This window comes from Argiope bruennichi, chromosome 4 (genome assembly GCF_947563725.1).
Source record: "Argiope bruennichi chromosome 4, qqArgBrue1.1, whole genome shotgun sequence".
NCBI lineage: Eukaryota > Metazoa > Arthropoda > Arachnida > Araneae > Araneidae > Argiope > Argiope bruennichi.
Window position 1 is genome coordinate 76895032 of NC_079154.1, and position 26887 is coordinate 76921918.

General features: G+C 25.5%; 1 protein-coding gene across 2 annotated transcripts; it reads right to left on the reverse strand.

The window, feature by feature from the left end:
* Positions 1-527: 527 nt before the first annotated feature.
* Positions 528-20767, reverse strand: LOC129965963 (CTD nuclear envelope phosphatase 1-like). 2 transcript variants are annotated; one of them, XM_056080273.1, is made up of 9 exons: positions 20488-20767; positions 19518-19601; positions 16691-16757; positions 12216-12334; positions 12042-12113; positions 9346-9462; positions 6857-6968; positions 4931-5079; positions 528-3371 (listed from the first exon to the last, which is right to left on the reverse strand). In XM_056080273.1, exons 1-8 carry the CDS (start codon positions 20584-20586, stop codon positions 4937-4939), a joined length of 813 nt encoding a protein of 270 aa, XP_055936248.1. In that variant the 5' UTR covers positions 20587-20767; the 3' UTR covers positions 528-3371; positions 4931-4936. The 2 variants fall into 2 exon arrangements, with proteins under 2 accessions (XP_055936248.1, XP_055936249.1); XM_056080274.1 differs by lacking the exon at positions 19518-19601 and having other exon boundaries at positions 20488-20760.
* Positions 20768-26887: the final 6120 nt, after the last annotated feature.

A 26887-nucleotide genomic window follows, 5' to 3' on the forward strand; every position in this document is an offset into this window, starting at 1 on the left:
TAATTGGTAAAATCGGAGATAATTTGTGGGCAGCTAAACGAAACTGCTCGCAACAAAGACTGAAACAAACAATAAATCTTTCAGGCATACATACAAAAATAAAGTTAATTATTTTAAATAAATGCACTATTATATATTGTTATTTTTAAATGTCTTAATTAATACACCAAATTATTGATTTTAAAAACATTTATATTTTTTGTTAATATACATTAATAATTCATTAGGTTTTAATTTTTTTAAAAAAAAACTGTCAATTCAATTATAATGGAATATTTTGAAACTTTAAAGAATTGCTCAATTACGTAGTATAAAGAAAAAAAATGATAGAAGAATTCTATCAAGTATTCATGACTCTTAATATGATTTCATAGATTTTTTTTAAAGTTTCAAACCTTTAATTAGAATTCCCAACAATATGAAAAAATAATAAAAACAAAATATAAGAGAAATGGGGGAATCAAGTTAAAGCTATTTGATTAAACATTTTGAAGCATAACTGGATAAAAGTAAAAGAAATATTTTAGATCCTTTGAACCAACTTTTATTATGAATCTTATGATGGTGACGGTGAGCTACAACAAACATCTTACATTTTTTTTAAACTTTACAATATTTACATAATATACATAAACTGCCAACAGGAGTCTTTGGCATTAAAAAAAAAAAGCACACAATTTTGTTAATAAGATTAATTGAACTAAATTTCACATTCAATTAATAATCTCAATACATAATTCTTTGTAACATTGATTGTGCATATATGATTGCATTGTTTTAACTTATCACTTAATATAGTTACAATAAAAAATATATATAATTTGTATTTTCTATTTTTCACTGAAAAATGTTTATTAAATTTTTTTTGTAGCAACAGTTAAATATCAGTCTTTCAGCAAATAAATGAATTAATTACCTTACAAGGTAAGAATTTCAAAAGAATGTTTCTAACATTAACAAGAAATACACTTTTTCCAATTTCAAAACTAATATAATTTAACAAAAGAAAAATAACCTTTCAGGTAATATAATTAAAACAAACACCGGAATATCAAACTAAACTTTTAAAAGGCAAAAATTAGCATTTTTATATGAAAAAGAATCTTACCATTTTGGCACAGTAACTAATACACAATGTTAACAAATAAGCTCCTATCATGTAGGAAAACAATGCTAGATAAGTAACATTAATTTTACTTATTTATTAACCTCATATTCTTTATTAAAAACAAGATATAAAACTCCCCATGTGCTATTTAAAAAAAAAAAAAAATCAAGCTATGCCTTTTTAGTAAGACCTACCATGTATATTATTAAAGTGAAAGTTTTTGGTTATAAATAATCACTGATGCAATAACAAAGGGGATAAAATTCTATCACAGATATGCAAAACAAACCTGCATTACAAATAAACACACAAAACATATACACACCTAAATGAGTTAACTTAAACCATCTCAATAAGAGTAAGCCCCCATTTGTACATAACTAAAATATAAGTACACACTTTTTTTATATGATACATGTAACAAATGCAGCCTCTGATGATGAAATAAATAAGACTGAATATATATATATTGATGTATAATTATTTATATTTAGAGCACCTGTTCATATTTAGCTATGAAATGTCGAAACAAAGTATTTTTTTTTCCTTTTTTCCCCATAATAATGGTTCAGAATGCAAATTGTTATAAGTACAAAAACATTAGTTTTCTCACAAATGTGAAAGTTCACATTTGCGAAATAATAAGCTAATGTTTTTGTATAAAAGCAAATTAAACATGCTTCAAAAAGTTTATCACTTTCAATCTATAAGCAGATTCTCAGCCAAAATAATAAAATTATATTTATCTTAAAATTATACATAAATTAATAATCAAAAGAAAAAATCCTGCATGTTCATACTGAATGAACACTGCTACAAAATCTACTTTTAATGCTTAGAAATTTTTTTAAATATTGCACTTTTTTTCAAAAATAAAATGAAGGAAGACAATCCAAAAAGGACATTTTTTTTTCAAAAGATAATTTATTACACATTAAAGTTATTAGGGATGAAAGTGCTGAAATTTTATAATTTTTCAATAAATTAAACGTACTTGGGTTGCACCAATTTGATTAGACAGCATTTCAAATTACAGCACATAATTTGCAAGATGTTTAAATAAATAAAAACACAGAAAGTGAATTGAGTTTGCATCATTTACATCTTAAAGTATTGTATTAATCATTCAAAAATAACTTTTCTTCTCCCACTCTTTTGGAAGAGTTTGGCCGCATAAAGGCATTTGAAAGAATACATGAGGTTTGAGCAATATCAATTGAATATACCTTGACAGATTAATCTATTTAAAGAACCAAAAGATTTTTAAAAGTACATTTCATGGATTTTCAGGGGAAAAAAGTATATATGAAAGGCATTTATTGTGCATGTTTAAGTTTAAAAACTGTATATTGAGAATTATAATTTTTAAGAATAAATTCTTCATAATCATTCATTTACAACCTCATTTCCTCCCATTTTTTTTAAAAAAAGAAATTAAACTTCTTTCTTTTTCTTCTTTTTTTCGCCCCCAAAATGCAAGCTAAGATAAGCTCCAAACATCAGTATACACAGTTTGTTCGAAATTATCTTACATATTACAAATAGTAGTTTAAACTGCTCATTTTTTACATCAGAGAAATAAAATCCAAATAAATTAATAACATGTTTTTTTCACACAGCTATTATTTGTCCCAGGAAAAAATTTTAGTACACAAAATTTAATTTGCAATTTAGAGAATGACGAACCTTATTTTTATCTAAAAATAAAATTTTGTAGAGGTTAGAAAATTTTCATCATAAATATAAGTTATTTGCTGTCATGAATAATAAAATTTTTTATTATTAATAAAATCCTCAATTATGATAATTGAAAAGATAGAACTGCTCTTCATGTTTCAACATTTCACTGTGGTATGCAGTAAGTTAAGAAAAACTGTCCTAAAATTCAACTATTTTTTATACATAACAAACAACAAATAAGACCTTCAAAACAATTTCAATACTCTGTAATAAGAATCTTTTCAAATACCCATGATCTTAACACTCCAAAGCTGAAATAATTCACTTCTAAAGAACATTGAACATTTCCACTAGCTGCAGAAGGTCAAGATATTTCACTCTTATGTACATATTTTATAATGATACAATGTTGAACCATGTTATTTGAGAGGATATACTATGAATTGTGGCCGATGAAAAGTTTTAGTATGTAAACTGAGAATTGTGCCATACTGCAGCAGAAGCCTTTTCCCTCTTTCAAACACATGGTCATATATACTTGTACAGATGTGGCAGTAAAATTCAAATTGCATCATAATGCACCCTGGAAAAAGAAAATATTGTTACATTTTCTCTGTTTAGTTCACAAAAATTACTTATATGAAAATGAAACACAAATTGAATGGTTATTTTCCCCAGAAAGTTATAAATGTATGTTTTCCATAGCACAGAATAATTTGCAAAAATCAGCTTGGGTAGATAAAAATAAGCACCTACATATGATTTTTCTCAAGTTTTAAATATTATATATATATATATTATATTTTTTTGGTAACTTCAAAAAATTCTAAATAATTATATTAAAACAGTATTAAAAATTTTTAAAAAAAATCAATTACACCCAAATTAGTAATACACAATTAAAATTTTTTTAAAAATAAATATTTTAAGTATACTTAAAAATGCTTTTCTAAATGAAACTTTTCTAAATGTTGTAACAAAAATTTTATCATTGCCTTTTCTGGGTTGAAAATTCAAGGATGAAGATTCAGTCCCCCCCCCCCATGTCATATTAATTTTTTAGGAAATATCCTTTAATTTTGAATTAAACTTATTTGATAATTTAAAAAGAAACAAAAATAAGTACTGAGCATTTCTTAATAGTTTGAATATTTTCAAATACAGTGCTCCTTTCCGAAATACAATTAGAAGAATTTAACTGTATTATCATTATTTTTAGTATTATTACTTTGCTTTTTTTTTTTTTTGTAGTAACTAAACTTTTTATTCAAGCATTATGCAAAAATTCTTTTAGATATTATGTGGTTGGATACAATTAAAAAGCTGAATGTTTCTTCTTATTATCCTAATACTTTTTGCACATACATTTCAATTACAGTTATAAGATATTTGAAGTCAAATAATTTTCTTTTTCAAATTAAAAATAAAATATTTGGTGCAGTGACAAATAGCAAATTGGGCAGATGGTGATTCAAGCAGAAAAAGCGTTAAGTTACTAAAATAGTACTCGTTATTTGTCCATCAAAATGTAAAGTTTAAGATAAGGCAGCCATTAAGAGATACATTAAAAAATTTTAATTGATTTTTTTTAGTCAGTATCCTGGCTTTTCACAATAATCAGACTTCTTGACAACAGCAGTCATGAATTTCAACAACAACAACAAAAAAAAAAAAAAAAAAAAAAATTAAATTATCGATCTTTTATTTATTTTTCTTACCGAATTTTAAAAAAAGTATACACTTCTGTAAAGATCTAAGAGTTAAAAATAAAGTTAATATATATATATATATATATATATTTTCCAGCCACACACACTTGGATCTTATTTATTTGACCTTTGCCTTTATTTGAATTTAATATTTCTATTTTAAAAGGGGGAGGGGAGGAATGATATTGGCACATTTCAGAAATTTACAATTTGATTGTTTTAAGATGAATGCAATTTACTAAAAGAAATATCTCAGGAATATTACATTATCTTAGTTCAAACTTTTAATTGACTATATTGATTGGAAATTTTGTCATTATTATCATAAAACATTGAACTACAATAAATGTTCATAAAACACATTATAATTATAATCTTTATTTAGATATAAACATTCAAAAGTACTTCTGCATATCATAAAAAGAAAACTTACTTATAATTACAATCCATGAAGATGTAAATTACGACTTAAGACTGATCTTGCATCACTAGTAAATCTGAGAGCATCAAGCATTGGCAAAAGGTTTAATAGAGCTGTATCACTTGCATCGCAAAACCAAGATTTAATAGGAATTGCATTATCTGAAAAAAATGGTAGGAAAGCTAGATAATAAAAACCCATTACACATTCAGAACATACAGAGTTCACCAGACTAATGTTTTCTATACTGAAAGTAGCATTTTCAAAATACAAATTTCGAAATTAAGAATACTTGCTTATTTTTTTACCCACAAGTTTTATCATCAAGCAACCAAGGTAGTTCGTTATGTAATAAGAGAGTTTACTAACCTTGGCATAATCTGAAAATTACCAAGTAAACCTGGTGGATATAAAAATAAACAAGTATCAATTTATGATTAATATGAAAGTCATCTTTGTACACCTGTCTTAAAAATGATGTTATATAAGTTTTAACAGGATAATGAAGTAGATATATAAGACAATTTACATTTATTTTCAAACCTTACCTTTTAAATATGGGATGAAAAAAATTTACAACATTGATATTCCAAAAGAAAATATTCAAACACTATCATGGGAATAAGAAATTCAATCCTATCCATATAAGCCACAAGATCATGCATGAAAGAAAATCCAATTTCATAAACTGAATCAATTCCAAGAAGAAACAAGAATTTTGATATTTTCTAAAAAATATTTAATTTTTTCTTTTTTTTTGGTCAATTTTCTAAATCCTTTCATCAATTATTGGGGGTATAATTGTGACTTTGAGCTTTTAATTTAAAAAAGGACACTTGTTTATTATAAAAATTAAAAACTGATTTATTCAAAATATTTTTTTTTTAGAAACAGGCATATTTACATTTTTTGAGCAAAAAACAAATTCTGTGGGGAAGGGGAGGGGGAATGGCTCGTTTAGATGCAATCCAATTATCAATAACAGTATGGGAATTAAACCTTTTTTTTCAAAAAAGGCACTCTGTATGGAGTGAACAAATCAGTCTGAAGGTTCAAAATCTAACAAATGTGACAAGTAGGGTAATACATCCCAGAAGCTATTCTCGAGTTTCTTTCACTATTTCAACAATATGCAAGCAAACATTGCTGAGTTAAAATAGAACACTGTCATATAAAACGAAAATTCAAGAAACTAAGAGAGGAAAATGCAAACTAAGAATGAACTTATTAAAAAATCTTTAAATTAGTCAAGTTTTATTGCTGTTTCAATATATCCCCAAAATTTGGTTCCCCTACTAAATGGACTACATAATCAATCCTTTGTCTAGACAAATAAACTATTGTAAATAATTTTTCAATAAGTGCCAATAAATAAAAAGCTTAAAAATACTAAAAATCTAGGCCACTAAGAGTGTGCATATTCACAAATATAATCTGAATTGAAATATTTCAGTAATAATTGAGAATAATTACAAATGTTAATTTGTAGACGAATTTAAAAATAGACAAGCATTGGAAACTTGGTTTAAGTATAATTTAAGAACATATTCCTTAACTTGACACAATTCCTCATGATAATTTTAAGAGACATCAGCATAATCTATACACAAGTTAGGAAGTGATGACAGCATTAGTCTTTAATTCTGAAGATTATTTTGTTCATGATGGCTCTTGACACACTAATAGAGGAAGAAATAATAAAATATTGAAAATGAAAAATTGTGCTTTTTTCTAACTTTTGAATTATGTTTACATTCTTTTTTTAGACATTCATGAAAAATTAATAAAAATAAACAAAATTCAGTTTAAAATTTAATTTCGACAGCTACAAACATCAATGGGAAAAAGCTCTAATATTCTTTTAACTGTTTATTTTTTAATATATATAATAATAGATCACATAAAACAGTACTAATTAAAGCAATAAATTTTATATACCTGGATATGCTCTATAGGCTCCAGGTGAATTATCAAGGATAAAAATACTGGAGAGATCTGAAGTGATGGCAGAGAGATCTTTGTTAAAACTTCCATATCGTACACAACAATGCTGTTCAGAAGAGAAATTTTTACATTATTTTATTTCATAAGTTAACAAGCAATCATAATATTTCAGAGGAATAAAAAATTTCTGAAGATTTTCAGAAAACTGACAATATTACCATTAACGAGTTCACAAAGTCGTAAATGAATAAAGTGCAATATTCATTATTGTTATTCCAATTCACATCAAAGAACTATTTCTTTTATTATACGAAATTTCTGAGAACATTAAGAATATATATTCTTAATGTCCTCAGAAATTTTCCCTACAAGATGGTAAATAGCTCAAACAATTATTATGAATTATTAATCGTTTAAGTAATTAAATCCCAGTATTTTTTAAAAAACTCTACAAAGTAACCTAAAACAAGAAGCTCAACATCAATCAAGAATTAAATTCATTTACACTCTCTTCCTATGCTGATTTATTAAGGTGCATTATTATTATTATTAAATATCCTCTTTCTTACAAAAGATTATGTGTTAATTTCAAAGCCACTACTTTGTCAAATTATCTTACAATGCCGCAACTTAGAATTCAAAAGTGCCTGAGAAATTGGACCATATTTCAATTTGACAGTTAATTAAAATATTAATATTTGAAAATAAAAAAAAAAGTAAAAATCTTGATAAAGAATTTTTAGCAAAATGTCCCTTTTTTCAAAATCAAAGCAACAGCTGCATGGTCTATCCATTCAGATAAATAAAATCTTTCTAAAATTCAATTTTTCAGTAGAACAAGAAATTTTTGTAAAATATCGTTGGTAGTGGATTGGCTCATTAAAGTTGAAGCAACATATCAAGTTTCAACCTCATTCCCCCCTCCCATTACAAAACTGGAAGTGTAAATTCATTTGAATATTGAAACATTTAAGGTTGAATGTTCATCAAGCATCAAACTAAATATATTAAGATTAGCCCAAATCATAAACAGCATACTCTGAATATATGGACAATGCCAAATGCAAATGCATCCTAACAAAGCTATATGACTAATAACCCTTCTCACACTTAGATCATTTCACTTTTACATCTAAGTCATAATAATATTATCTCCAGCTATTGAATTTGCAGAAAATTCCTCCTTTATATGTTAATCCTGCTTGTTGCAACCCTCTATCCCCCCCCCCCATTTACACAAAGAAAAAGATAAGAAATTGAAAACTCTCCCATAGCAATGCCCCTTTTCAGTTGGTTGAATTCTCAAGACAAAACCAATAGACCACTCAAATTGTTATGAAAAAAGCAAAATGTGGAAAAAATACATGCCAGCAATTTTATTGGTCTAATTTATTGCACTTTCTCTTGAAAGAAGTCCCTGAAGTTTGCACTCGAATATATTACTTTATTAAGTAGGGAATCAAGAAAATTAGAATATAGTTTTTCCACTGGGAGAGCTATAGATATTACAAGGCTTATATAATGAACTGTTAAGTGTTAAGATAATTATATCCAGAATAAATTTTTTTAAAAGCTAAAACACAGAAAAATATTTCATTCTTTTTTTCGATTGAGGGACATTTTTATAATTCATTCAAAGATGTATTAGAAATTTTTAGTAAAAATTTTAGATTGATATCTATTATTTTTTTTAAAAAAATGTTAAAAACAAAAAGCATTTAAAAATAGTAAATAAGTACTTTTCTATCCACCTGAATCTGTGGACAGAAGAAAAAAAAATTATCAGGAAGCTATGGTGAAAATAAAATCTAAAAAATAAATAAATAATAATCTTATTTCATGGAGAGTGATTTTTGGAAAATCCTAAATGGCATTCCTCAGGGTAACTAACAGTAATTGGAAAATGCATTTAGATTTAATATTGAGACGCATGTTAATTTCAATTTTATCTTTTTTTAAAGTGATACATTTATTAGATTATCAATATTATTTAATTTTATAGTTTTTACTGGATTAAGTACATCCAGTCAAATTATTTTTTAGTCAGAAGTACATCTACAATTTTTAAATCTCTTTACATTTAACCAGTTGAAGTATCTATTATATTTCAAATTATAGTAAAATTTCAAATTATAGTATAGGTGTAATAGTTTTTAAAGTTTAAAAATGTCATTAATAATTAGTTATTACAATTTAATGCAATCTGAAATATTAGTTATTTTTTTTTTCAGTTATTTTTAGCAGCCTGAAATCTTTAAGAATAACTTCATTCACCTTATTTTCTCTAGATGTACATCTCAACTACATTTAAGCAATCTTATACCAAAAATAAAACAATATTTCTTAACCATTCATAAGCAATTCAACATATTAAAGTATTTTAAAAATACAAATTAACTTGACATTTACAAAAAGTTGAATAAAATGGTCACAATCAAATAAATAAAACAAATAAATCGTTATAATGTAGCATGAATATTCACCTGTCTATAATATCTCTTGTTAAGTATTCCACGATTGTTGTCTAATTTGTCAGCAACTGCTGCACCATAAATTTCCATGCTTGCAGTAAAAATGACTAAATCATACCACTTGCTGACCTGAAATGCAAATACATTCAATAATACATTTTTTTGAAAAATTTTAAAAGAGAGAGAGAGAAAAAAAAAAAAGTATAATCAATGACATTTTAACTTTCTTTTTAAAACCAGCTCTGAAACTCATAAAAATAGATTTGGGGGGGGGGGGGGGGGAGTAAAGGAAAGCAGAGTGCAATGTATCAGGTTTAGTGAGGAAAGAACTATTAAAAAATTAAATATTCTTAATTAGCAATTTAACATATGACAAAATGTGGTGTAGTTTGTATTAAAATTTCTTATTTTTAAAATATTTTTCAGTATTTAATATTTCTTTATATTATTGTTAAATGAAAACTTCTTAATAACAATTTATTATTAACAAGTTGCTTCAACAAGTAATCAAGTAAACAGAAATATTTGCTAATGAAAGGAAGTAGCAGGGCAAGGAATATAATAACTTAAAAAATAGCATAAGCTAAAATAATTTAAAATATTAAAAAAAAAAAAAACTTTTTGCATTGCAATAATTTATTAGATGAAGCGTCAAATTTCATTATCTTCTCAAACCATTTAAATTCAACTATAAACAAGAGAAAATAGAGTTTAGGAGTCACTTTTACCTGGCATTTTTAATAATTGATAGCAGTTTAAATCAAGCAGATGCATAATTTTTAGCAATGGTGAATTATGTAAAAACATTTTTTTAAGGAATTTTCTTATATATATCAAAATTTCGAAATTTTTGTTAGGCTATATTTTTTTATATTAAATGACATCTGTATTCTTGGTCATTTCTACAAACAGATATTTTAAATTAAAAGATAGCATAATGATATTCTTATCAATTACGAGTTATTTCATAATATTATGATTCTATAATTAAGTCATATTTTTAACATGAATACTATATTATTCAATAATAGTTTTATTGAATACATTAATAATTTAAAATTTTTTGTTATAAATTATATTCTTCTCAACAAATAAAGAATTTTTAAACATAAAAGTTTTAAAATATATAGCAGCAGTCATATTATATATAATAAACAGTTAAAGGTGTTTTTTTTTCAAAGACATAAATTTATATTTATTGTTCTATTGCATTGTAATACAGAATAAAAACTTAATTGACTAACTAATAATTTTTACCGTACGAATTTTCTTCTATTTTGAAATAAATTATTTTATGGAAGAATTTTTTATTTATTAATGTTCAAATTTTCCTTTTTTAACATTAAATATTTTTACTACAGATAAAAACAATTTCAAGTTCATAGGATGGAAAAACACTATGCAATTTATCATTTATATTCACTTTAACACTCCTAAAGTTTTCAACATCAGTAATCTACCTGGCAAAGATGTAAATGGTGCAAATTTCTTAACTAAAAATTATATAATTCACAATGATGTGATATATATAATTGATAAACATACACCCCAGCACTGGTTACGTAGTCATTAGTAGCACTTCTTACCAATATATTACATAAATTAGTATCAACAACAAATTATAGAAAAATAGATATTACCAAAGAATTTTAATTAAATATAATTTTTCAAACATAATATAAAATTTTTAATAAGCATTTATTATCAACTAAATTTATGAGTGAAATAATTATTAATGAAATCACACAATACAATTCTATTACTGATCAGCAAATTAACATTGTTAGACATTTACAATTTTTTTTTCTTTCTTTAAACTGCAATAACTTTTGCCTATTTTATGTTGTCATTATTTAACATCATAAACTCTTATATTTACTTTTGTTAGGAGGAGTAACCTCAATGTTTTCATATTGACACTGAAATGAGATTTTATTTAGTATTTTTTTCCTAACCATTGCTGAAAATTCTTTTATTACCACCATTGTAAGCAAACATCTGGGAAGAGAGTATTATGGAACACTAATCATCAATAACTCTGTAGTTTCCATCTAATTTCCATATGAACTACAGAAATTCTATAGCTGCAAAGAATATAGATATACTTCCAACTTTACTGCCATTGAGTATAAAGCATCAACAATTCAATTGATTGCCAAAATTTAAAAGAATCTTTTAAAAAGAGCAAGAGAGAAATTTTCTCAACATATTTTAATCAAAAATTAATAAGATAAAGCTTAATAAATATTTATGTTGCAATATACAAATATCAGCCAAATTTATTAATATTTTTGCTAATATTAAAATAAATGAATTAGAATCAAAGTTAGAAGATAGGCTAAGCTCTAAAATCAATTAACAGACTCATTAAATGAACTCTATTTTACTGAAAGCTAATACAGGACCAATATGCACATATTTTTTGGCATAAAATGAAGAGTAGGCATATCTTCAAACTACTATGAAGACATGCATATAATGAGAGAAAAAGTAAAATATTAGTTACCACACTTATTTTTAAAGAAATGCCTTATTAATGCATTTTGGCCAATATTTAAAAAAACCAATTTCTTATTAATTCATCAAATAAAAAAAATTTATTAACTTTCACATTTTAAACTGTCTTCAAAATTCATTTTTCTAAAGCATCATTTACAATAAAGTAAAATATCAAATTTCATAAGTTAACAAAAATTGCAAAACCTTACCATATCCAAAAAAAAGTCCACATGTGGCCTTTTATGTACAAAAAATCTTACAGGATGACGATCTATAGTAACCTGGACAAATATAAAATTACAATATTTTACTACATGTAAATAATTATTTCATACAAATGAACTAAAGTTTATAGAAATACAAATTAAAACATGAAAACTTACTTTTAAAACAAAGTCTGGTGGCGTACCAGGTTTAACCATCTGTCTGATAACGCCATCATGATGTGAATGAATCAGTGTTTCATCAAGATCCAAGACTAGAATCTTGCGTCTCACCAAACCTATATTAAAACAATTTCAAGAAAAATGTAAAAACAATAAAGAAATACAAACTCAATTTGAATATTTTTAAAATTATAAACCAGTAATTTAATTTCTCTTTATAAAGATATGATTCTAAGAAAGTTTTGCATTAATACTATAGATTATCATCTTCATTTAATTGATGTTAATATTTTTCAATATTTCAATAAGTTATTTAAAAAGAATTGCATATATGCAAGTTTTGCATGCATAAGTTATTAGGATATAAGGGAGTACATTTGTAAGAAGAAGAAGAAAAAAAAAAAAAAAAAAAAAAAAATACTGATAAAATGAAATATCTAAATTTTTATCATTTTGATTAGAAATCAGTAACACACCAATTTTATTAGTTAATATTTACAATAAACAGTAAAAAAAAAAGTAAAAAGCTAAGGGATATTTGAGAAAGACAAAATAACAGTAGTGCTAACAACTGATCAATCATTTGAATTTCCGAGTTATTAACGGTTTTTATAATTAAAAATTTCCTTGACGACGTTATAGCATTAAAAAAATGGTAAGGTTAGGATAATAAAAAAAGTAAAAGATTATTTGATATTCACGGATTTTTTTTTCATTTAAACATGTATATCTTGAAATACCATAAAATTATTTAAGACACAAAAAAAAAAAAAAGCAAATTACTTCTGGATTGATTAAATTTTTTTCCTTTTTTCCAGTATCAACATAAAACATTAGGTTCAGAATCATGAAGAAATTTAAGGTTTCCAGGTTATTTTAGAATTTTTCTATTAATCAATAAATGCTTTTAGAACAACAATGTAACTTTAAACTAACCAGCATTAAAAAAAAAAAAAATACAAAATACCCCTAAAAGTGAAACATTCATTAACTTATTTCATTAGCTGTCACAATTAGACATATACTTCCAATTGTAAAGTTCACCAAATAAGGTATCCAAATGTATGAAACTACTTTGGCTTCTGTACAGAAAAACAGTAAAAAAATTACAAAAATTAAATTTTTACATGCCCCTTTCTCCAAGTAAAAAATGCCAATAAGTAAAATGTCATTGTAACATTCATCTATAAGGAATTTTTGCTTTCATCGGTAAAATTTGCTGATATTAAAAGGTTAAATTATAGATAAATTTTCTATACCTCTGTCTACTGTTTGAGCAAGAGACAATATACACTAGTGTTTCAGAGAACAAAATACATATCACGAAAGATTATTAAAAGTGCTGAATCAGAGAACAATGCATTTATTAACTTTCTATAATTTTTTTTAACGTTCAGATAATGGGACAACATGTTCCAACCAGTTTAAATTAACATTGGATGTCAATATTCAAAAGTCATATTTTTGCCTTCGTAATACAAGGTATGAGTGGCTTGATGTTCAAAAGAGGAAGGAGGGGGGAAAGAATAGCTTTATTCATTTCCTTTTAAATAAAAGAGAGCCATCAAAGCTTAAAATCAAACAGAATAGGAGTTGGGCCTTAGGCTACCTTTCCCCGCAAAGGAAAACATTCATATAAAAGGTGTCCAAAAAGATTAAAACAGGGTTTAATTCTTGACCTATTAAAAATAAGTGGGCAATGTAAATGGCGGAGTCATTCAAAATACAGTACAAAATAAAACTATGTTACTAAAAAATTTTTTTTGTTCATTTCCCAAAAATTATTCTTTTCAACTTGTTAAGCGATCCCTCTACACAAATTCAGCCATTTAGAAAGCTTTAATTTTTTATGTAACAATATCATTACAGAAAACCCCATACTTGTATTTTTAAAATTGAGTTATACTTAATCAAAAATTAAATTCGCTGTATAGGGACTGTATATCAAAATTGAAAAAAATTTATTACATATTACAAAAATATAAAATTAATAATAATATTTACATTCTAAGAAATTCACAGATGATTTATTTTCTTTCATTTAACTGTTTCAAATATTTATGTTAAAATATTTTTTTAAAAAAAATTGCATAGTGAAATGCAGACGATTTTCTTTTATCACAATAATTTACATTTTATATAGAGTCTTATTGATTTGTATGCATGGTTTTTTAAAAAATTTATGAGACAAATGCAAGGCAGCATAAAATGAAATTAAGAGCTGCATGTATCCAGCTGTCGTACAGGCAGACCACTGTTTATTTCTGTCTATTAAAGCTTAATTTAATGGCATTCGGGATTTTTTGACACAAACTACCCCATATTTTTTAATCTAAAAATTCCCGCTATAGATTTGTATACGGCCCCTATTTCCATGGAAGAACCAGCATTTTATGTGATGTGGAAAATTGAATAAATCAATTCTTTTACTGCCCCATAATTCAGTGGATTTTATAGATACAATTATGCATTCTTTTTTTCTAATGATCTTGTTAGATGGAAAAAGGCTTTCTAATTGACCAAATTTGCCTAGAAAGGCTGCATAAAAATTTCAAAAGTGCAACTTTTTGAAAATTAATAGATTTTTTTTTAAAAAAAATTAATACAATCTTATTCTGTACCTTATTTTGAAGTATTTTACAATTTCCATCATCCACTTATCCCTGATTGGTAAAGAATTAAACAGCATTTAAATCCTTTTTTGTGCATTCTCTCTCTATATATATGCAATAAATTAGATATGGTGCTTTATCTTTCTTTTTCATTATAGTTCTGAATGTCAATTTAACTAACTTTTCTATACCTAAACTGTTTTGGCTAAATCTAAACCTAGCCTGAGCTGCAATTCCATCTAAAAATGATGAATTAGTGAATTATGATCTAATCAGATTATCATTGAAATATCAAATAATACAAGAGAACAGAGTGAAGGAGCAATTTTTTAAGGATAAGCTTACAGTAAGGTAAATAATGAACAAGTTAATTCAATTAATTAATTCCTTATTAACTAGTTTATTCACAAAACAGTCAGCACATTTTAATTGAGAATCTATTATGAAGTAGATGCATTACAATTGTTCTTCAGAGCTTCTTAAATACAGTACTGATGATGCCACATAGCCTAAATTTTGGTCTCCAGAAATTTAAATGCAAATCTTTCACCATCTACAGCATGTGCACAGATGGGGATGGTTTTTGTTTTTGACAAAACAGTAAATGATTTTCCAAAAATGTTTCATTCTACTGATGAAATAATACCAGAAAATTGTTAAATCCAGCCCCCCCCCCGTCTTTACTCGATTTCTGGCCACCCTGGAAATAAGCCATGTCTGAAAATTGCCATTGAGAATGAACTATTCTATATGAGGAAAGGAGTTTCACTGCATCAAAAGTAATTGTTTTGAAGAGTAATGCTTTTATCTCAATTAAAACTATATTTGCCAGTCCTAATCGTATTTTTCAGAAAAATAATAAGGAACTGATTTTAGTATGGACACAACAAATACTACATGGATATCAATTATTATGTTGAAATAACCTCTACATAGTTGATTTTGGAATGTTGATTGATTGTTCATACATTAGCATGAAAGTAACTCAAAAAACGCACCAAAATGTGAATTTCTGCATCAAATGTATAATGATGTCATTTTCTTGCTGGGTATTCAAAGACTTCTTTGAAATATCTTAAATGTTCAATTACTCCACTTTCACTTCCCTTCTTTATAAAGTCGAAGTGGCAACTATTGGCCAATCAAAAGAAAAACATTACACATGATTAGCAAATCTCTTGGAAGTTATGATAATTGGATGATATATTGTCAAATGTTTATATATATATTTGTATTTCTAAAATAAAAGACTTCATCTAAATTTTTGATTAGTTCTTTTATATATAAATATAAGCATACATTTGCAAATTATATAGATAGAAATGAGAAATCTTTCTGCATAGATGAATGAATGTAAGAAGAAAATTTTACTTTGCACCTTTTTTTGCTATGACGGTCATAAAATTTTTTGTATTTCTTTTTATCATTTCCCTTCATAAAAACCAAATATAAATACATTTGTCCAACATATTTAATAAAATTTTGTAACTGCAAGTATATGTTTAATTGCTATATTTAGGAAAATAAGTTTGTTCCATTTTTTGGACTACCCTGTATAATTAAGAATTCAATAAATCTCAGAATTTTTTATTAAAAAAAATTTTAATGTAACTATGATACAAAAATAAATTACATTTACTAAAAATATATGAAACAAAAGCTTTTAATTCATTAAAATTGTGTTCAAATCTGCGCAACAAATTGCAAGATAAGGCTTCTTGATTGAGAAGTAGTCAGATTTATAAAATATGAAAATTTAATTTCTGAAGAAAAAAAAAAAAGGGTTTTATATAATACAGAGAACCTTTCAACATTCAGAACCTATTAAATTAATAAAAGGATTCAATAACTAAAACTTACTTAAGCGATGTTTGGATAGTGGAGAAAGAGGTAGGACATCATACTTCACAGTCTGATGTTGAATTATCTAAAATAAAAAATATATATCAAAAGCCATATACTTAAATAGAAAATCTTAATTTCTTTGATAATTGCATAAACTATATATCATACATATTTCATATACATATCATACAAATTTCACAACAAAATTTAAAATTTAAGTAGAAATTTTTTTAAAAAGCCTTACTATTATGAAATTTGAATGTTGTTTTATATTTATATATAAAGACCTTGAAAAGGATAAAAGATTTAAATTGAAAGTATTCATTAAACATTTTTTTTCTTGTTACCAAATAAATTTACAGCTCAACAAAACAGTTTTAAATAGTTATGAATGACAGTAGGTTGATGTTTCATAATAAAGAATAAATAAGGTTGAAATAAGGTTTTACTTTTTCTTTCCACTGATATATATATATATATATATATATATATATATATATATATATATATATATATATATATATATATATATATATATATGCTAAAATTTAAAGTAGCCTAAATATAATAAGATATAAATAAGCCTAGATGAGCTAATAATCTTAAAAGAATTAGTCTATTCTCAATCCACATAAAGTGAGACAATATCTTAAAATTTTCTGAAATACATTATGTAAGGTAATTTGTAATTCTATTGCATAAACATTAATAATTCTTTACAGAATTGATAATATTTAAAGTAAGCATAATAAACTTATTGCATTTAAAGGCTATGAACAAAAATAGTATAAAAGAATGATCTATTTTGACTTATAAATCTGATAAACATATTGACATCAGCCTAATGAATTCATAAAATTAATTTATCACCACACTACTATGCCTATGATCAAAAATGAATTTCTAAGAATACTATGATAATCAGAGAAAAATATCTTGGTAATAAAACTAGCACCATTGATTAGAAATTTTTTTTCTACAAATAAAAAAAAATCATACAATTGCTACCTACAGCAATTTTTTTTTTTTTTTTTTGTAAATTATAAACTAACAGTAATGATGAAGTCAGTCGTAATTTCATTTTTTCCTACCATGACATTTTTAGTTAAGCAATATCTGACAAGATGGCTTGAACTGCTATAGGCAGACAACAAGTTAAACCTCCTTTTCAAGTAATACAGCCATTGGAAAATAATTACTTTTTAATCCTTATTTTATGATAAAAATAATGCACTTTTTATAATAAAGAATTTTTTAATAAGCAATAATCTTATATTAAGTAAAATTCTGCAAATTGCACGATAACATACACAATTAGGATGATTCAACTATTTTCAATCAACGAATTTAATTTTTAATTTATATTTAAACTATATCGACTATCAATATTTTATTACACTTTGATGAAAAACTAATAAATTTTATTTTTAAGACTTTCTGGATGAAATATGTTTACAAATATTTTCTCACTAAGCTACATACTCTTTCCTAAAGGACTAACAAGCAGTTACTTTGTAGCATAATTTGACAGATGAAATGTATTTTTTATTAGATATTGTTTATTTCCAAATTTAATTTAAAAAATCAATAATCAGTATTAGAAATAAAATAGGCCAATGAAATATATCCAATAATAAATCATTCAGCAATAAATACCCGACATATTCAATTTGTATACATATTTAAACTGATTTTCAAAATTTATTTGTAAAAATAATAGATAGTATAATGATAAGGATGTTTGAATAAAAGCAAACTAAACAGTTACTTTGATTTAATCAGAATGCTAATTGGTATTTTAAATTTAAAAAAAAAATGAGAAAAAATTTAATGACATTTTTAATCAAATATCAAATTTTATTTAGTTAAATATATTTTTACTTGCGAAAATATTACAAGAGTTTTTTTAAAAGGATATTTACTTAAATAATTAAACCATTTTTAAAAACTGAGATATGCAAGCATTTACTACAAAAATTATTTATTCATTTTAATTTGAATTGACTGGCAAATAAACTGTTTTAAAGTTGGACGTAAGTATTTAAATGTAGAAAGAAAAAAAAAAAAATTAGATAAGCCCAATTAATTTTAGTCTACATATAGTAAGTTTATTTACCAAGACCCAGAAAAATAGTTGGAAATAAAAATTTTTGATGAAAATCAATTTAAAATGTTCTATGAATATCATAATGCATTTCACTTTGATAAACATTACACTAATATCTTTGTACAAAATTTGATTTTTTTTCTTTTTGCTTTAAAAAATAAAAATTATTCTTCATTATGAAGCTATAAAAAAACCATACATCACTAAAAGTTTTTAATTTAAAACTACATTACTTAACTATGGCTTCACATAAATTTAATAACAATTTGACAATGTAAATCAGACAACATAAAATATAAAAATAATTTATGTAGTAAGCTCTAATCCTAACAATAAAATGAATGAATAAATATAACAATATTTATGATAGTATATAAATGAAAGCCTTCCAGTTTCATATTTGTTGTTAAATTGCAAAGCAACATTTTTTTCAAAGCAAATTTAATGACAAAATAAATTTTAAAATTAAACAGTTTCATCATAAATATCATGCATGCTGACTATTAATAAAATGATCATTTCTCATAAAGATTTAACATTAAAATAAAAAAGGAAATTATCAGACATTTTTAACTTTTTAAAGTAAAACTCTTTCATTACATGATTTACAATACAAAAATAAATTTAAAAAAATTAAAATTGGTTATTAAAAAATTTTTAATATGATAAATAACAAAGTGAAGTTCCTAACAAATTCATATAAAAAAATTACTTAACATAACAACTTCAGCTTACTTTTCGACTAAATGTTTCAAAAACATTTATGCAAAACTTCAAACACTTATGTACCCACGAAGATCTGCTGAGCAATGAGTTTTTCTGTATGGGAATGTGAACAAAATAATTATATATATCATTATTAAATTGATATTCAGACTGATGATAGACTATCAGGGGAAGAAAGAAAAGCAATTGAAAATAGAATGCACAAAACTGAATATCTAGAGATCATTTGTAAAGCCGGCAATGATATTTATCATGCTGCCTCTATTTCTCTCATAACAATGATTTTAAATTAAAATTATAAAATTTTATACACTTCTGCTATTCCTTAAAATCTAATTATTTTGCCTGAAAAAACCTTAGATTTGCTTTATTTATTAAAATCAATTAAATTTAGTAAATACACAATAATGAATTCTTATCTGATAGAAATAAAAATAAAAATTATTTAGATTTTGTACAGAGGTAGAATCTAATACTAATAAAGATGATGAATATACTAAATTAAGATTTATTTATTTCAGTAGGTTACCGATTTTTTTTAACAAAACACACACAGAAATACATTACTTGTATTATTTTGAGGGAATTTGGCAGTTATGAAATTCAATTCTGGAATGCTATTTAAACTTTTATGCATTTCAAATATTTAAAATAAATAAATAAATTTTCAACTCTAGTTTGTTTATAGAATTAAATAACTATTAATGATATTTCCATATTCAGGTAAAATTAAATTTCACAACATAATAAGTATGCTTCAAAGACACAGATGTAGAATAAATATTAACAGTCGCGGTTGCTATTAAAAAGTAACAGAGAAGCGTAGATACAGGTATTTGTTAGATGTACATGGATATTATATAAGTAAAAAATAACATAAAAATTTAACTAGATGAAAATCTATAATCAATTTAAAATGATAATAAAATTAAAAACTGATTTTTAATTGAAAATGAAAATTTGTTATTCTTAGGCTTACCGCTCGTACTTGCTTCCGAAAAACAAAACAAATAAAATTCCATATTTTAGAAGCGAATAAAAGAAAAGCACGTATGCCCATTTGTAACTGCTTCAACATTTGTAAACAAATGTTAAAACAGACTGGATAAAATTGTGAACTTTAAAGTCAATTATAAAAACACACTTCAACAATTATACATAACTTCTCATCGAACATTACTATGAACCGCCATGAGACACATAAAATTGGTTGCAGTTAATTTGAAAAAGAAAGTGACTTTCATCATTAATAAAACTTTTTCATTATTTCTATAATAAAATAAACAATTCTGATGTAATCACAGAAACCAAAAATTTATAAAGTGCTTTAGCCGTGAGATAGGTTGAAACATAACTTTTTGAAAAACAATTTTGTAAAATTTATGTCATACTAGAACTACAGACAGGTATGTTGATGTTCCGAATTTCGATATCAAAAACGCATTTCTTCTTGCACCCATTGCAGATTATAGTCAGTTTATGATGCAATTCATAATTATATGATATGAGTATTTGCGCATGCAATCTGATTGTTATTTATCTTAAATTGTGTTGTGACGTCATGTCCATTATTTTTCATCTGGCGATAGGTGCAATGAATGACAAAATTAAATTGGTTTACTGGCGCTGATAAATATTATGTGAAACTGAGTTGACTCCGTTGAAGGATTCGTTTCGTTGTGTAAACATCATATAAGAGTATCATGACATAAAAATCTGTAAAGAACACTTTAAAAAACAGATGATAAATAAATTCTAAAGAAGTGACAATTTGTCATCTCAGACAGATCACGGCTTTGAACAAATCCTCAACAGTTGAAATATTCACATATCCAAAAAAATTTTCCATTTAATCCGATCTGAATTCTCGGCCGGTTGTAAAATTTCTATATGCGAAAAGAATAAAAAGAAACAAATTTTGATTTTTATTCCGGGTATTAACGTTGAAATATAAGGGATGTATTTCTGTGCAATGTGCGCGAATAGGAAAATCTAGCCAGAATAGAAACTAATAGTCTTTCTGCATTTAAAAATGGTTAGCATATCTAAGCATGTTCTCCTGGGCCTTTTATTTTTTATTTTATTTTTTTCATTTGGAAAAAAAAAGGAACAAAAGAAAAGATTTATTTATGTTAGTAATAAAGTTGTGTACATATCGTTGATGAGAAATTGCAGAAATTTTTTTAAGCATCAGGTATCTTTTATTGAGTTTTCTTAGGATGTTTGGGGAGAGAAGGATCTGATATTCAAAGGCTATTAGAATCCCTTATGTTAAGAATAATTGATTCTAATAGCCTTTAGAATCCCTTATAGCCTTAGAAGGCTATTAGAATCCCTAATGTTAAATTGGACATTTCGATGCATCTTTTTTCCAAACTTATAGTAGAGAATATTTACATTTTTTATGTAATGAATTACATTTTTCACCCAGATAAATTCCTATAAATTTAGAGTTTTATAGCGGAGATAGGACAGAGAGAAATTCGTTTTTCTTTTTACGCAGAAAAAAACAAAACAAATGTGATACAGAAAGAAAAAAAAACGAATGTAATGGATATTTTTCTTTATTTTCCTTTTTAAAAAATGTCATCATTGTCAAAATAGAGTAACATGCTGAATAAGGTATAAAAAAATTACGTTCTTTTGTGCGGTAATTTCCGAGGAACAACACATCGTGTATGACATACTCCAACTTAAAAAGAAAACAACGCATCTTAATGGAAAGTAACAAGTAACAGAAAAATAACAGGTTGTTTAAAAGTAAATAATTTCTTTCTTTTAAGTCTTTTCTTTCTTTCCTTCTCTAAATTAGAGCAGCTAATTTTTAGCAGATTTTCTTTATGGAGACATTTCATTTTATGTATCATACAATCTTCGGGTTCAATGCTTAATTTCTGAAAACTACAGTTTTATGATGTTCCTGCAGTTAGATGTAAATATGGATCCATTTATACCCAAAGAAAGCAGTTATAGTTGAGAATGTGCTTTCTATTAAGCAGAAATTTCTTCAACAGCATTGGATTTGATAAATCCATAAAAATTTAACAGTAACATGCAAGTTAGTTCAATGAGGATAAGTCTGCTCAATCAATGCGTCTGTTTAACTCGCATCATTTATCTCCATTACTCTCTTTCAACAGGGATTCATAAGTAGATCTTCCATATATCTAATCAATGGGGTTCATCCACAAGGTTGAAGAGCTACAACACCTATGAAATCATTTTTAAAATAGTATTTTCTTTCTTTTTTTCCCCCCATCTAATTTGTTTGCTTTTCCCTTTTGAGATACTCGATAATCAACGAAATAGGAAAAAAAAAAAAAAAACCTTAAAAATGTGAAAATAAAGCAAGAAATGAATCAACAGGAAACACTAACATAAACTGGGCCTGATTTGCGAGTAACCTCATGAAAGACTATTGCTCACACAGCTGATTGATTACAAACGTTTCAATTCAGAGATGCTAGAGCAGCAATCAGACCAGTTCAGGTTTAAAACATAACATTTTTTTTTCTTTTTAACATTTCTGTTTATGCTTTCGTTTTCACTTTTCGTCGGCCGCTTATGAATTTTTGTTTCAATTCTTGCTGTTTGGATCGAAGCCCATTTGGTTTATCACAAATTCATTTTCTTTTGTTAGATGTTACTCTTCAAATATAATTCGTTTTTTAATATTCTAATTTAATTTCTAAAATGTTATTCAAATGAACAATTAATTATTATATGTAAAAAACGATGAATGTTGCAGATCATTTACTGCACATCCTATTTGATATTTATTTTGGACAAATATCATCAAGAGGAATAGGATGAGAAGAAAGTGTGTATATGTGTGTGGGGGAGGGGGTGATACATTCATTTTCTGAATCATCACTTCACCATTCACATAATTTACCACTGTCAAAACTATGAGGGATTAATATTAAATATTGGATAGTTAATATTTTTTTAAGACAATATCTTCATATCTTCTTTCAATTTAAAAATTTTAGCTTACTTCTAGATAACATAACTTTTTCAAAACCTAAAAATAAAAACTCAAAATATTTTATCAGCTCTGATAAATGAAATTTGGTACATGATCTTGATATTAAAATTGTGATTTTGTCTCAAATTTTGGTTCCAATAGATTAGATGAAGACTGGTCCAAAAGACATTGGAGTTTTTTTCCCTTTCCTATTTTATGATTTGGATTCTGAAAATAAAAATCTGAGCTCTTATGGCATTCACAGCCTACTGAAAGGTCCCTGCTTTTTATTCGAGGAGAGGTGACATCGTTAGTAAGAAATATGTGAAAAAGAACAGAAAAAATCACCTCCATTGTTTCTATTTACCGATGATCTGGAATTTTATGTTAGGAATTGATAATATACGGAACAACTAATTTAATGGACAAATAAATTTTTAAGGAGATTCGAGCTATTAGTTCGAAACCTCTCAGCATAATAATGTTTTAGGTCTGATTTGTCTAATTTTATTTTTAAAATTTGATCTTGATAACGTAACAGAGATCATGGGCGCAGAAAAAAGATAAATTTAATATCGTCGCAACGTAAGTGAATGTATATTTAGTAATTAAGAAAATGAAAAGAACTGTTAGTAAAATACAGTTAAAAATTTATTAAATCTAGATAAAAATTATAGGGAAATAAAATTGCTGTATTTGAAAAAATTATGTAATAAAATATTGTAAATAAAAATTATTAAATTATTACTAATTTTCTGAATTATGAATAAATATAAAAATGGATTTTGTGCAATAATATTCTCCAAAGATGTTAAGGAAATTTTTTTTTTGCAATTACAGATTAAAATACAATTAAAATCTTGAAAAATACTTTTTCATTTAGCACTTATAAGTTAAAAATAATTACGTGCTAGATTTAGTAGCTCTGGATTCAAAGGAATGTCCAGCAGAGCGCTTTGAATATTTTTTTTTCATTGGGTAATTTATAGACACATGTTTATTATCATTTGTAAATGATATGCTTTTATCTGTAAACTTTTACTTCCTTTAATTTAGAGAGGCGAAATATTATTTTGATGATTATGTTGCGAATTGAAAATACAATCAGAGAGTTAGTTGATAAGCTCCTTAAGATTATTTTCTATCATGAATGATGTTTACGATGTACATCTTTGATGCAATATTATCATTGTTTTGTTCGTTTTATAAAATTGTATTAGTTTGAAATTTCCTTGTTTCAATTGGATTCTTGCTGAGGTATTACTTTCTAGAAAATCTGTCAATTCAGACAGAGAATAAATTATTTCATTCAACTCACTGTATAATACTTTTTAATGTTCAAAACAACATGAATATTATGCAGCGCAGAGTTTCTTGAAATACCAGTCATATGTACATGTACTATCAATGATATCTTACATATTCCGTGAGGCGCGGTTTTTACATAAGCATTTAAATAAATGAATGTAAAATTGTGTTACTTTTAACATTTTATTTTAATCTTTAATATTCAAATACATTATATAATAATTTTAATTTATTCGCCTTCTAAAAAGAATTATTTTTTTATCAAAAGAATTTAGGCTTCATTTTAACTTTAACTTCTGAGTTGCGCGAAACTGTATTTTCCAAGGATGGCTCAAATAGGCGCCGAATTCAAGCGCTGTATCAAAGAATTCCCTTAGAACAATGTAAGCTCAAAATACTTTCTTACGGCTTCTTTTACCTTTTTACTTTCTGCCTCCCTCTTCGGATTGTGTCTTCCCTTGGTCAAAATTCTTATAAAGGAAGTTTAATAATGGCTAAAATTTGAATTCCACATTTAATAATAAATGCAACTTAGCAATAGATAAAAATTGAACTCTGTTGTATCATGAAGAATAAAATATATTTTTAACGAATTCCAAGTCTGCTTCTCCTTAAATCATAATTCGTTAAATTTGTTCATATTCTTAAATTCTGAAAGAAATAGGTCCTCCACCTCCTTGCAGAGCTAAAGACGTTTATTTGGAGATTTTCCAATTTTTCATAAAGGGAGCTGATATTCTTAATCTAAACATAGTAAACAAACTCAAATAACTTTCTTTTCAGATGATGAAGCACTTGCTCTTGACTTATAAATTAAAATAAGGACCAAATTAAAAAAAAAAAATCTGAGTGAGAGATAATTTGTTTTTGAAAGAAAACATAAAACAGTTTCTGTAAAAAAAAAAAAAAAAAAAAAAAAACTTTTGAAAAGAGAGATTGAGAGAGAGAGAAGAAGCAGAAGAAGAAGAAGAAGATAAATCTTGCTATGAATATTCATTAATTTTTGAGTTCATAATACTATAAATAATTACATTTTAGAAAGAATAAGTACCAAAAGTAGTTGATGTACTTATAATTATCAATTATAAAAGAGTTTACGTATATAATCGTTTTTGGAACTCTACCACTCAGACTGTTTGAATTAAAGTTGCCAAATTTGGCATAAATGTACACTTGGTGGGAGATATCACCTAATGATGATTTTTTGGGAAATTTTAATTTTAATTCATTAAAACTAAACTACACTTTGCTTTTTTTTGCAATAACTCACAAAATTATTATTGCACGAAATTAACTTTTTCACTACCTATCTTTTTAATGATACAATTTAGCTATCATATAAATTTGTACCGAATATTGGCAATCTTTTAAAAATTCATCTTGTATAATTTTCAACAACAAACTTCATTTCTACATAGAAATTCAAACACTTTGAAATCTTTCATCACATATTTAATCGTGTGATTTTTTTTCCGTAGTTGAAAGTCAAGGGGGAAAAATAAATTCTGTTTATTTTTCTGCGTAATTTACAAAAAGTATCAGAAAGACAAATTGCATTTCTTTAAAAGAGACAATGTGCAATTTCAAATAACCAGATTATTAAGATTTTAATGGAAGATGAAATAAGATGGAATCGATTTCATTTGAAATGCTCATGCTCCCAATAAACAGAAGTAAAAGGTTATTAAAATAAAAAAGTTTTAATTAATATAGTTTTTTAAAAAATACCTTTTTGGAGAGAATTAGGAATATCATGTTACGCAATAAGATTGAAAATACACTCAGCCAATATTCCCTCTGAACAAGCTGGACGCCAAAGGTGGTGAGGTAAGAATATTTCTATTTGATAATTTGGATTCCTTAAATACTATCAAAGCCAATTAACTATATTTGCTATCTATCTATCTATTAACTATATATAAAAGCCAATTATATATTTCCTCGATAATTTTTAAAACCTTAATAGGATAAAAAAAAGTTTACAAAAAATGTCTTTTTAAAGATATCGACATATTTTCTGAGCTTCGAAATTATTTTTTTCATTTTCTACATAATTTCCAACATTATATACTTCATTGTCGCAATGAAATTCAAATGTTTTCGT

What these genes read in the sequence shown, in the direction of transcription:
- LOC129965963 (XM_056080273.1), bottom strand. Translation starts at nt 20,586, where the DNA reads ATGTTGAAGCAGTTACAAATGGGCATACGTGCTTTTCTTTTATTCGCT. An exon ending in TTCGGAAGCAAGTACGAGCG is followed by an intron (nt 19,602 to 20,487) that starts GTAAGCCTAAGA and finishes ATTCCCATACAG; the next exon opens with AAAAACTCATTGCTCAGCAG. An exon ending in CACCAGACTTTGTTTTAAAA is followed by an intron (nt 12,114 to 12,215) that starts GTAAGTTTTCAT and finishes ATATTTGTCCAG; the next exon opens with GTTACTATAGATCGTCATCC.